The 12,560-nt window shown below is 45.5% G+C and overlaps 1 protein-coding gene across 1 annotated transcript in view; it reads left to right on the forward strand.

The window, feature by feature from the left end:
- Nucleotides 1–3,641: 3,641 nt before the first annotated feature.
- Nucleotides 3,642–12,560, forward strand: part of LOC104529504 (ran-binding protein 9-like) — a gene marked incomplete at its 5' end in the record, with an annotated part of 14,995 nt that continues 6,076 nt past the window's right edge. The window contains 2 exons of the mRNA XM_010173841.1: nt 3,642–3,809; nt 11,505–11,527. Coding sequence (XP_010172143.1) covers nt 3,642–3,809; nt 11,505–11,527 — 191 coding nt within the window. The remainder of the gene's footprint in view (nt 3,810–11,504; nt 11,528–12,560) is intronic.

Genomic DNA, 12,560 nt, shown 5'->3' on the forward strand with positions numbered 1-12,560 from the left:
GGTCCTTTTCCACTGGGCACCTTTCCAGCCACAGCTTTCCAGATGTAAGTGTGGAGAAGGCACATAGAAGGTCCAATTCAACCCTTATTAAAACAAGAGTAGATTTTGTAAAGGAAGAAGCTTTTGAGTAACCAGAGGTGCAAATAGTGTCGCAGGAGTCAAAGGAGAGGTTGTAGTGTCACGGACCCATGACTAGATGGCGACAGGAAATTGTTAATGATGCAGAAAAGTCCCAAGTTTTCAGCAAATGTTTTTGTATGTGAAGAGCAGTTGGAGGCTGTACTTGCAGAATCATGTGGTGGGATATTCCCTACTCTGTGGTAATCCAAGATCATGCCAAACACGTTTGATACAAATACACTGTTGAAATCAATAGCCCAGATAACGTTGACTTTGATGACTTCAATATTGAAAGTGCTGATTGTTATTTTTAATTCAGATTATTAGAAAATTTCAGAAGACTGGCTGAAGTTGGCCAGTGCTGGAATGACCTGGATGCCATTGCCCTCCTCTTGATTCTGGTCAGAATTTTAGAAATACTGATACATTATTTGATTAATAAATAACTGAAGGTTAGACATGTAATTAACACCACTCAGCTTATGGTTATGGTGAGCACAGTAAGTTCTCTGAAACAAATTTGGCTTGGCTTTTTAGGATGACCACGGTGATTAGATAAGGCTAGCAGTTTAGATTTAAAACACTTAACTGTTGTGTCAGGTCCAGATCACAGAATCCCAGAATGGCCTGAATTGGAAAAGCCCTTTAAGCTCATCGAGTCCAACCATGAACCCAACACTGACCAGTCCCCGACTAACCCATGTCCCTCAGCACTGTGTCTACACCACTCTTCAATCCCTCCAGGGATGGGGACTCCACCACTGCCCTGGGCAACCCCTTCCAATGCCTCAGAACCCTTTCAGCAAAGAAATTCTTCCTCACATCCCATCTCAACTGCCCTGGCCACAACTTCAGCCCATTTCCTCTTGTCCTGTCCCTTGGGCCTTGGTGGAACAGACCCACCCCCACCTCTCTCCACCCTCCTTTCTTTTGTACTGCCAGGATGGTTTTTATGCAGAAGAGTTAGAAGTTTGTATTTGGATTGTGTTATTAAGTAGCTTAGGAGATAAATTAATTGGAGTTATCTAAAGTTGCAAAGCAACTTCATTAGAGACGTTCTGAACTGACACACGTTTAACGGAGAAAAAAAGGAGCTGAAGTTTTAAAAACTCAGTATTTCAATTATATTTTTACTGGATGGAGTCTTGGAAGTGGAAGTTTGACAACAGACTCTAGAGCCTCTATCACCCCCCCTTTGTTCTTGGCATCCCGATGTGGCGTTGGCTTTGAGCTGGCTGAGGCTGCTGTCTGTGCTCTTGTCCCTCTTTCATGGAGATATTAACCAGGACTGGTGCTGCTGTCAACAGCTCGTTTGGAGCTGGTCCAAGGGAGGATGGAGCTGACTCCTGGGACATCGCAGTCTGTTCCTGTGGGGTGTGGGATTTTACAGAGGAAATGATTTGCTATTTCTAGACTCGGATTTGCTAGGATTCACACCTTTCACTCCCAAACTTTGCCCTGAGGACCAGCATCTTGGACCACGGCATGTTTCAGTCTTGCCCCATTTCCTGACCTTCCCGTTGTGTCCGTGTGGTGTGGTGCAATCAGCGGAAGGCCGTGGGCACACGTTCTTCTCTCTAGTTTGCAGTGTGCTCAGTCTTTTTTTGGCTTATTGCAAAATCGGCGCTTTCTACTTTTTAACCCCTCTCCTCCCATGGTCGTTACATTTCTTCTGGGGTCCATTTGCCAAAACCATTGCTCCACATTTAACAGATTCTGCCCTACCCTTAGACTGTATGAGGTCACTAGGTGGTCAAAGCACCTTCTTTCACTTCCACTTCCCATTGGCACAGTCTGCTGAAGGATCCAACCATACCTGTTTAAAACACGGGTGGTTGTCATTATGTTGTGGCTGTCTCTGGCTTTTTGACAGCAGCACATCTCTCTGTCAGCTGTGGTTTTGATTGTGTCATTCATAGAAACGCCCCAAAGAGCTGGAGAAGATGCGGATTCTTCTTGAAGTCTTATTATAAGACAGCGTGCCATGCTTTCTTCAACTGCTCTGGTAAGAGGGCTGTTCCTCATGACCCCCTGCCTGCCTCAGCTGGTCTCCTAAGAAAGGCAAGGATAAGCCATCTTGAGCAGCGGTGGCAACTGAAGTTGGCCACTATGGATTAGTAGATTCAGGTGGCATTCGCTTTGCTGAATCACTCTGTGGCCACAGCTGTGGGAGCACCGTCCTCTCCTCTGCAAGAGGGAGATGAGAGTCTTGAAAAGACAAGCCCAGTGTGTTGCCTGATGAACCCTTCAGCTTTTAAAGGATGGATTAAACTATTTTCTTTTAGTTACCAGTTCTAGCTGGCATTTCTACATAGAATCATAGAATCCCAGACTGGTTTGGGTTGGAAGGGACCTTAAAGCTCATCCAGTCCCAACCCCCCTGCCAGCAGCAGGGACACCTTCCACTAGACCACATTGCTCAAAGCCTCATCCAACCTGGCCTTCAACACTTCCAGGGAGGAGCAGCCACAGCTTCTCTGGCCAACCTGGGACAGTGTCTCACCACCCTCACAGTGGAGAACTTCTTCCTAATATCTAATCTAAACCTCCCCTATTCCAGCTTAAACCCATTTCCCCTTGTTTTGTCATTAACTGCCCTTATGAAAAGTCCTTCCCCAACCTTCCTGGAGCCCCTTCAGGTACTGGGAGGCCACTATAAGATCTCCCCGGAGCCTTCTCTTCTCCAGGATGAACAGCCCCAACTCTCTCAGCCTGTCCTTATGTAAGAGATTCTCAGAAGAGTTTACAAGAGGGTTGGAGTAGAACCAGGCAAGATCAGGAACTGGGAACGATGGAATTACTGTGAGATGGAGAAAAGAGCAGGAGCAGAGCCTGAGCCCAGCTTTAACCCCAGGCACAGTGTTACTGGCAGAAGAAATAAAAGATGTTCATGTTAGAACTGACCACTTGGAAAATTGCCCATTGACATTTGAGGGCTGTGTTTGAAGCTGTTCACAGAAAGGGAAATGTTGTTGCCCAAGGGGAACACAGAAATCCTTACAGACTGTTGGAAGGGAAATACAAATGTGAGAGAGCAAAAACTGCCTCGAGCCCTTGGGTTCCGCCTGTGAGCAGCGCTTACGGACAAAGCTGCAGCTGGCTGAGAATTATTTCATTAAAAGGTTTTGCTGGCAGATTGTGTTAGTGGGAAACACAAATGTTTTACAAGGAGGAGCTTGTTTTACCACAGGCAAGATAAAACAGAAACTGGGTTTTAATGGTTTTTTTAAAACAAGAAATCTTTTGTCTTTGTCAAAATGACTTTGGCAGTCTGTTCTTTTTATTTAAAATTTCTCATAAGGGACAATTGAGGTTGAAACCCAAATGATGTGTTATGATTGGTGAGCATTAGCTTCTTTTCAGTTACTGCTATGTAAAAATTAATCCTGGGATAAATCAGGAGTTGGAATGAAAATTCCAAATTTCCTACCGGAAGATGGTGTTCTGAGAGCTGTTGTTGCCACGTTGTTCTACTAAACTGGCTTCACTGCTGACCTGTTCTTCTGTCTTGTCTTTTGCAGGATGGGATAAACATTCCTACGGGTACCACGGTGACGATGGGCACTCCTTCTGTTCTTCGGGGACAGGACAGCCCTACGGCCCCACCTTCACCACTGGAGATGTGATCGGCTGCTGTGTCAACCTCATCAACAATACCTGCTTTTACACAAAAAATGGCCACAGTTTAGGTCAGTAAAGGTGTTCTGAGGAGAGGGACGCTCCTCTCGCTGCTCTTTCATACTTTGCATGTGTTGTAACTCTTGTTCCACATTTATGGGGAAGATTTAAGAAATGGGAGAGAAAAAGCACTTAGCAGCAGGCAGGGGTTGGAAATTGGCTCCAAGACATAAATACTTCCAGCATGGAAAGTGGTTTCTCTGCTGCTCAATTTGTTTCATTAGGTCAGGATTGCATCCCCAGCTTCTGCTCCTTTCCTCTGCTGCTGCTGCACAGCCTGGGGCAGGTTGGAGAAGGTGGCTAATGACTGGGCAACAGGGAAATAAAGACGTGGGGAGTTCAATTAGTGTATTAATCAACTAACTGCAAAGACACTGTATCACTGTCTTTTCACTTTACAAGTGACTTCTCCATCTTAACACACTGGTCCAAGTATTCTGAAAGCTAGACATCAATTCAGTGTAAGAATTTATTTATTAATTAATTTATTTCCTTTATTTAAGCACTGACCTATAATTTGGTTCATTCCACGGTTGTTTCATTATTTCCCCTAAAGTTAAGGACTTCAAAATTTTGCCCAAAGGAATCTCTCACAGATGTTTTCCAGGCATCCATCGTATCTGCTTTGTCTCAAATAGAAAGTTGTCCTAAAATGACCTAAAATGTCTTTCCCGTGGATGAGATATTCTCCACCACGGATAAATTGTTGTAATTTTTTTTTGTCACATAAACCAATGCAGTAAATTTTGATAAGTTCATCTCACTTTTTGTGCTGGAACTCATTTGGTTTGGAAGGAACAGGCACTTCTTTCCTTTGCTTCTCCTTACTGTGTCAATTCTACTTTGCTGAATTCAAGATGAAGAAGTTGGTAGGAAAGTACCCCACTCAGACCATCCAGCAGAACAAAGGTTGTTCTGCGTTTCCGTCTGGGCTGAAGGAAGGAGTGGGACTGGAGTGCAGTGTGTGCCTGGAGAGTGCATCATTTCTGCTGAGCTCTTGGGAAAAGTACTGGGCTCTCTGGTACAGGAGAGAGATGGATGTACTGGAGAAGGTCCAGCGAAGGACCATTAAGATGCTTAGAGGTCTGGAGCATCTCTCCTAGGAGGGAGGGCTGGGAGCTGGTACTGTTCTCTTGAGAAGAGGAGGGTCAGGGGGGATCTCATCACTCTATATATCTCTGAAGGGAGGCTGCAAAGAGAACAGAGCTGGACTCCTCTCAGTCCTCAGCTGGACTCTGGAGGACTCCTCTCTCCAGAGTCCTCTCCTGGACTCCTCCTGAGAGGACCAGGTCCTCTCAGGTCCTCCTGAAGGACCTCTCTCCTCTGGTCCACGAGGACCAGAAGCAATGGGCCCAAACTGAAACCCAGAGGATTGGCACAAACTGAAACCCAGAAGGTTCCCTCTGAACATCAGGAAAGACTTTGTCACTGTGAGGGTGACCACACACTGGCACAGGCTGCCCAGAGAGGTTGTAGAGTCTCCATTCATGGTGGTATTCAGAAGTCACCTAGACATGGTCCTGAGCAGTCAGCTCTGGGTGGCCCTGCTTGAGCAGAGGGGTTGGACCAGGTGACCTCCCAAGGTGCCTCCAACCTCAGCCAGTCTGTGACTCGGTGAAAGCAGCACACTGTGCTACAGGTATAGTGGAGATATGGATCTGAGATGTGGGCTTTTCCCCCTCAGATCTCAAGAAGGGTCCTTCCTCTGAGGCAGATGCAGACAGACCTGGGCTCCTGCAGACAGAACTAATTTCATACCCACTGATGGTTGATTTGTGAGGGGATGGTTGCCTAGAAATGAGACACGTGCCTTCTGAGAAGCATTCGAGATTGAATCTGTGACTGTGCAACTTCAGCAACTAGTCCTGATGCTTTGCCAACACACCAATGGGTCTTCAGCCCTGAATGGAACAAAATATTATTTGAGCATCCTTTGAGACCTGTTTTTAACATTCTGATTTTATAAATGGAGCCTCGATCAGAAGCCCAGTGGGAGCTGCTCAGAGTTGAGCGTCTGATCTGGCTTCTTGTTTGAAATTATAACTATTTTATCAGCCAGACCATATGTGATGCTGAGGGACTCCTGGTGAAGGCTTGTGGCTTACTACCTAGCCGCAAGGTAGAGTGGAGATCAGTCACTGGTGGAGACACTAGGAGTCCTTTGTAGTCCGTAAGTATCAGTTAATTGCCCAGATTTCTAGTAGCTGGATTATTCTAAATGTAACTCAGAATCTGTGGCTGTTGCCCTTGAGAATCCTGTACTGGAAAGACAAAGAGGTATGAGAGCAACAGCTGATGGTGCAGAACAGGAGCTATCGCTTAGGAGAGACAAGTTCACTGTACACAGCAACTAAGGTGCTGAAATAGCTAAAAAGATTTCACAAAATCTTGCATTTTAGTCAGTGTCCTTGATGGACAGAATTGCCCAAGGAAGTTGTGGCTGCTCCTCCCTGGAAGTGTTGAAGGCCAGGCTGGATGAGGCTTTGAGCAACCTGGTCTAGTGGAAGGTGTCTCTGCTGCTGGCAGGGGGGTTGGAACTGGATGAGCTTTAAGGTCCCTTCCAACCCAACCCAGTCTGTGATTCTATGATTCTATTATTTTTAGGGTGTATTTACACAGTAGTGTAGTGGTTTGTGCTGTGCCCCTCTGGCTGTTCCCTTTGTTGGAGTGGGTGGTTTTCCAGCTTCACCGTTTTTCAGCCTGGCAGTGCAGTTACTTTTCATCACAACAGAAGTGTGACAGTCAGGAAGAGGCCGGGTCTTCTATTTAATGAATACAAATTTGTTCATTTGAAATGGATTTTCTTTCTAGTGACCAGGAGTCTGCAGAGTAGAAGAGGTGTTGGTGGAAAAGTTGTCCCTTGCTCCGTCCACCATTCTGTTCCCAGGGCTGTGGTGTTTGATTTATTTGAAAGTCAGAACACTTTCTGCCCCAGTGGAAGCATCTCCATGAAGATCTTGAACATTTCGTGGTACTTATGCTAACCTGAGAACCTCATTTCTGTGTTGTGTAAACCCGAGATTTACCAAGAAGGGGATGAATGGACTTTTTCTAGGTGTCCCCTGACACAAAGCCACTGAAGCTGTCTGTCTCCCCGCTTAGGAAATGAGGTCATTATGTAATCCTGCTGCAGATATAAAAAATATTCATGAGACTAATCAGCTCCTTTGTGATGCCTGTTAGCTTGACAGCCAGGTTTCAGGACCCTGCTTCTGGGCATTTGTATGTCTCACTTTTAATGGATTTGCTGTACTTTGTCTTTCCCTGAAGCTTTCCCTTTCTCTGCACCATTTCTCCACCATTTCATCCTCTCCTTTTCATCTGTTAATTGGAAGCCTCCCATTTGTTCTCCTTGCAATTTCTCCTGTTGCTTAACTATGATTTCCCGTTGTCTCCATACCTTTCCATTTAAGCAGATCCATCAGGAGCACTGTACAAGAACTGTTTCCTTGGCCATCATAAATTCTGGATGTTCTGGATGGAGTTAAGTCTTGAACTTTGGAGAGGTCACATGAAAACTGTTTGACATTGTGTGTAGTTTTAATTCTGTGTTCTGGAAAAAGTCTTGAATGTCTTCTGGCTGCTGATGAAATGCTTTTGACAAGTTCTGAGCAGAGTCCTGGAAGTAAGAAACATGATGAGATGTGACTAGAAGTGTGGTGAGAGAAATTAGGAGAGAAAGAAGGAGAGGTGTGAGAAATGTTGGGGCTCCAGCCATTAAGCAGAGAGTCTTGGACACAGGACATGATGAGGGAATGTGATTGCCACAGGTCTCTGAGATTAAGTGGATGACTTCACTCGGGGACTAATGTAGGAGTGTTTCAGATCTCAGACTTTGTCAGCAGACCAAGGTAAATGGAGCAGCAGGGCTATAAAAAGAGCATGCAACCCTCTGAAGTCTTGGCATAGAAAACTTCCTCTAGTCTGAATTCTAGTGCAGGCACTTGGAAGGACCAAGTTAACCTGTAAAGTGAAATACCCACTGTCAGCAAGCTGAGAGAACAGGAACATTGGAGATAATGGAGGAATCTGCTTGTCATAGGGATCTGCAGGCATCCGTCCCAGCTTTGCCCAGGTTTAACAGGTTTGTCCTCAAAACAAGTTTGCAAAGCCCAGGAGCATTGGGAGGTTTAAAACAAGACTTTATAGATGAACCAGATTCAAAATGAATGGAAAATATCAGACTTGGCTGCAGCCTGGCTTCTCTGGAAGGACAATTCTACCCAGGTGCCTTGATTGGATGATGACGGTTTCCGAGAGCAGGTTGAGCTGTGTGGGTTTAACAGCGCTTCTCCTCAGCAGCAAGTCACAGAGGTATTCAGGTACTTCATGGGCTGACATTTCCTAGTCTGCTCTTTCCTACCCATCTTGCTGAACGTGTCATTGCTTCTTGCAGTCCCTCAGCAGTGCTTTTGCATCCTCTGAATTAAGATTACCTAGGCAGATGCTGGAGGAGTACCCTGCCGTGTAGGAAATGGAGTGTTGTGGCTCATCACCCAGATGTATGTTGTTCTGTGCAAATTGAGTTCTGAAATGTATTGTGAAGAAAATGGCCAACTGTGAGCAGACAGGATGGTTGTTACTGGCTGGAGGGTAATGTTGGACTTAGAAGGTCCACAAGCACGTTATATGCCTGGGGACACATGTAAGTGTGTGTTAGTCATGTCCGGGTGACAAAAGTCCTTTGATTAGATGGCAGGTGAAGATGTTGATCACATTGTCCCCCAGAACTGAACCTTCACTTAATGTCTTTATATCACTGCCTTGATGACCAGATTAACATTGTGGACTTACAGGAGAGGCTCTTCACACACTTGCCCGTGCTTTCTGACCTCCTGAGCTGCCCAGTTCTTCTGTCTTTAAATTTATGAAGGTTGTTACTTTAAGCTGGATCCAGGCTTTGGAGGTGCTGTGGAGAAAAAGTGCCGTTTCAAATTCAGCTGCCTAGTTAGAGCTGTGATGCTTTTGCTTTCTGCTGTTGACGTTGTTGGATGCAGGTGTGTGGCAGGTTCAGGATGAAGTCTCTAAACAGACATTTGTGCAACAGATCTAGTTCTGTACTCATAAAGCATTTCCTTGGTCCTAGTTATGTAACAGAGGGTGCAAAACATAAAAATGCCTTTATTTAAAGGCAATGTAAATAAGTTTCTTTATAGAATAATAATTTCCTTGGGAGGAGTCTCTGGAGGTCACGCATCCAATGCCCTGTTGAAAGCAGAATCAACTAGGTCACCTTACTCAGAAACTCATCAAGTTTTTACTGTCTCTAGGAATGGAGATCCTCCAGTGGGCTTTTCTGGTCCCCTAACTGACCACATTCATGCTGAATTTCCCCCCTCTAATATCTAATAATATTTCCAGTGTTGCAACTTGTCTCTGTTGCCTTCTGTGTCCTGTCACCACACATCTCAGAAACGTCTGGCTCTGTCTTTTCTGTACCTTCCATTAGGCAGTCATAGGCAGCAATAAGTGTCTGAACAACCCAATTTCCCTTTGCCTCTCTTCGTCTTGTTGACCTCTGCTGGACTCACTCCACTTTTACTGTCTCTCTTGTATTGGAGAACCCAAAATTGAGCATCATGCTCTGAGTTTAGATTCACAAGTGTTGAAGAGAAGGGAGCGATCCCTTCCTTTAACCTGCACTCTGACTGATACAGCCCAGCTTACTCATACAGCTCCAGCTACGCTCTTACTAATACAGCCCAGGATGTGGTTGACCTGCTTCACTGCAAGGACCTGTTGCTGACTCCTGCTCCACTTGTTGCCCAGCAGGAACCACACATCCTTTTGTGCAGATCTGCTTTCTCTCCATTCAGCCTCAGCCTGTCCACTTTTCTGGGAGTGTTACAACCTGGTGGAAGGGCTCTTCAGTTGCTCTTGTTGAGCTTTGTGAGGTTTGTGCTAGATCATTTCTCCAGCTTGTTGAGGTTCTTCTGGCTAGCATTATACCCTCCAGTGTATTGTCCACCTTCCATTTGGTGACATCTGTGAACCTGCTGAGAGTGCATGCTGTCCCATCATCCAGGTCATTAGTAGAGACATTAAGCCGTATATGCCCTACCATTGATCCCTGAGGGACAACACTTGGACTTTGAGCTGCTGATCACAACCCTTCCATCCTGACAGTCCAGCCCATTTTCCACTGACCTTGTAGTCCACTCAAAGATCAGCTCCCAGCGTATGGCTACACGAGTTTTCATGGGAACGCCGGGCCACCTTGGGCTCTGAGTGATGCTGGGGGGCAGAGGAAGACTCCAGTGGAGAGCAGAATCAAGGAGGTTGTCCTCGTTCTGGTGGAAGGGTAGAAACAAGCTTTCATCCAGCTCAGCAAAACAGTGTGCAGTGAAAAACAGGTTTGAAGGAGGAGAAGAGTATTTAGGCAAAGTGCTGGGGTGAGAGAAATGCTTACTGAACGCTTTTCTCAGGCAGTTACTCAACACACGTTTTGGTTGGGTTGTCGAGATGGTACTCAACCAACAAGCTCCAAACTGCCATGATGTTAATTAAACTATATTGGCTGTTTGCCAGGTGGTTAATTAAACCTTATTGGCTGTTTATTTAGTAAAAGATTCAGGATTATTTTCCACACATTTGATTTTGGATCTGTGCTGTTTTGAGCAGTAATTATTTGTTTCCTATGTCGACTCCTAAAATGGGTTGAAATTGCCGTTTCAGGCTGATCTGTAAAGTTACATTGCAGCTCTTGGTTCAAATAGTCCTAACATTCAAAACAGAGAATGCTGGGCTCTTGCTGCCACGCAGCCGCTTCGCTGCCGGCCAGAAGGGACTGCTGCGTGCTGGAGAGGTGGGACGCGTGGGAGAACTGGGCATACTGGTGTGGATACCAGCCTTCCTCTGGCTGGGGACAGAAAGTATTGCTGGGAGCACACATGGAGCAAGACTACAGCTTCAAGACTGACTCCTGAAACGTTGGTTTAAAACCTGGATTAAGCTCAGCCTGAGAAGGTGAACAGGGCACAGCAGCAGTTTCCCCTGTGCTGTTGGTGAGGGTGACCCAGAACCGGTGGGTTAGAGCTGCTGTTTGCTGGCTGATCCATCTCACCATGCTCCTGCCCAGCTGTCTCTGCTTAAATATCTCTTTTCTAGCATGCCAAATGTGAATAAAAAGGGAAACCATAGGCTTTTTTTCCATCTCTCTTATTTGGAAGTCTAGCAGTGTAGTTGAGGATGAAGCTGTTCTGTAGTTGAGGATGAATCCTGTGCAGGATTTCTCAGGTGCTCCTGGCTGCAGCTTGGTCCCATTGCACAGCAGTTCCCCAGCTGCAACACAAAGCGTTGAATGTTCATTCCTGTCCCTCTGGCTGGTAAGAAGAACTAGTTAGAGCCTAAACTGAGGCAATGGAATAGTAAAACTATTTCTAAAGCCAAAGTGAGTCCTGAAAACCAACTCCTTCATAGTAACAGAGGGAAAGCAAAGGAAAGAGGAGCTGCGTTTTGGAAAAATCAAATTTTTGTGAGAGATGCCTGAAACTTTTAGGCTTTTCCCTGGACCTTTCCCCAGATGCAAAACCTTGCAGAGAAGGGGACTGGGGAGTGAAGTTACTTCTAAATACAACAAGTGGTGAAATGCAGAGTCAGAGCTGGGATTTATTGAAATGCAGTAACTTTTTGTAGCATTTTAAGGATGTAGCCAAGCAGGAAAAAACTCCTTTGTCTTTTTAATTCTAATATTTTTCCCCCTACAGGTATAGCCTTTACAGACCTCCCTGTAAGTACACCTATTTTCAGTATTTTACCTAAGGATGCAAACAAGGGAGGGGGAAGAGTGTGGGGGGGTGATTTTTTTAAAATTTCTTTTCAATGCCTTGTTAAAAAATAGTAACACACGTGACTGAATGATGTGAATGCTCCTTTTTCTGAAACTTGGTCATCCTGTGGCTGGGTTTGTGGGCTACACACATGACTCCTCTCATCCCTCATCTAAGAATATGTTCTTCTTATGCTCCTTCTCCTGGAATTAAAGCAAAATTCAAAGTTCATTCCAGGTCACTGTCTTCCAAATGCAGCTTCGACTGTGTGGAATGGATGTGCAAAGTCATCGAGTAGCCTCTCATGTCCCCTCATCAGAGAGCCCAAAAATGCCTAGTGATGCTTCTCTCAGCTTCTTCCTCTCTCGTCCAGGTCTCAGAGCTGTGGTGGAGTTGTTCCCTTCACACCATGTGGTTAAGGAAGAGTATTTCTGAGAATGAAGGTCAGGCTTAGCTGGCTGTAGTGCTCATTGCACAGGTTTTTCACAAGCCTCTACCCATGATGAGTAACCAGCTCATAGGATTGCTGGAGGAATGTATTTGGCACCCATATGAGGTTGGTAGTTACTCCTCTGATTCCCCAACCCCAATCCTGAGTTACTCTTGGGTGCAGTGATACCTGCTGAGTTACATCAGGCGATAACACCTAGTCGGGTCTTAGAAAATCACAACTTTCACAGTGGGATGTGAACAAACAAAATGGTTGGTCTTTTTCAAACTCAAGTGTTCCTGGACAAGGAGCAGGTGTTTAGGAAAAGAAGATAAAAGCAGGTCAGGCATACACAGCTACATCCACTGCATCCATTTCTCTCATACCTAGAACTTCTCGTCCCTGAGGTTGCACTCCTGTCTTTGTCCTTAATAACCCCAAATGAATTTCTCTGGAGGAATTTCTTAGTTTCCATAACTTGTTTAGACCTCCAAAGTGATGGATTTCTTCGCTGCCTTCCACGCTGTGTGGAAGAAAGCTTGCTTTGCTTTGTTCTGCACCTC

This window comes from Antrostomus carolinensis, unplaced genomic scaffold (genome assembly GCF_000700745.2).
Source record: "Antrostomus carolinensis isolate BGI_N321 unplaced genomic scaffold, ASM70074v2 scaffold53238, whole genome shotgun sequence".
Lineage (NCBI taxonomy): Eukaryota > Metazoa > Chordata > Aves > Caprimulgiformes > Caprimulgidae > Antrostomus > Antrostomus carolinensis.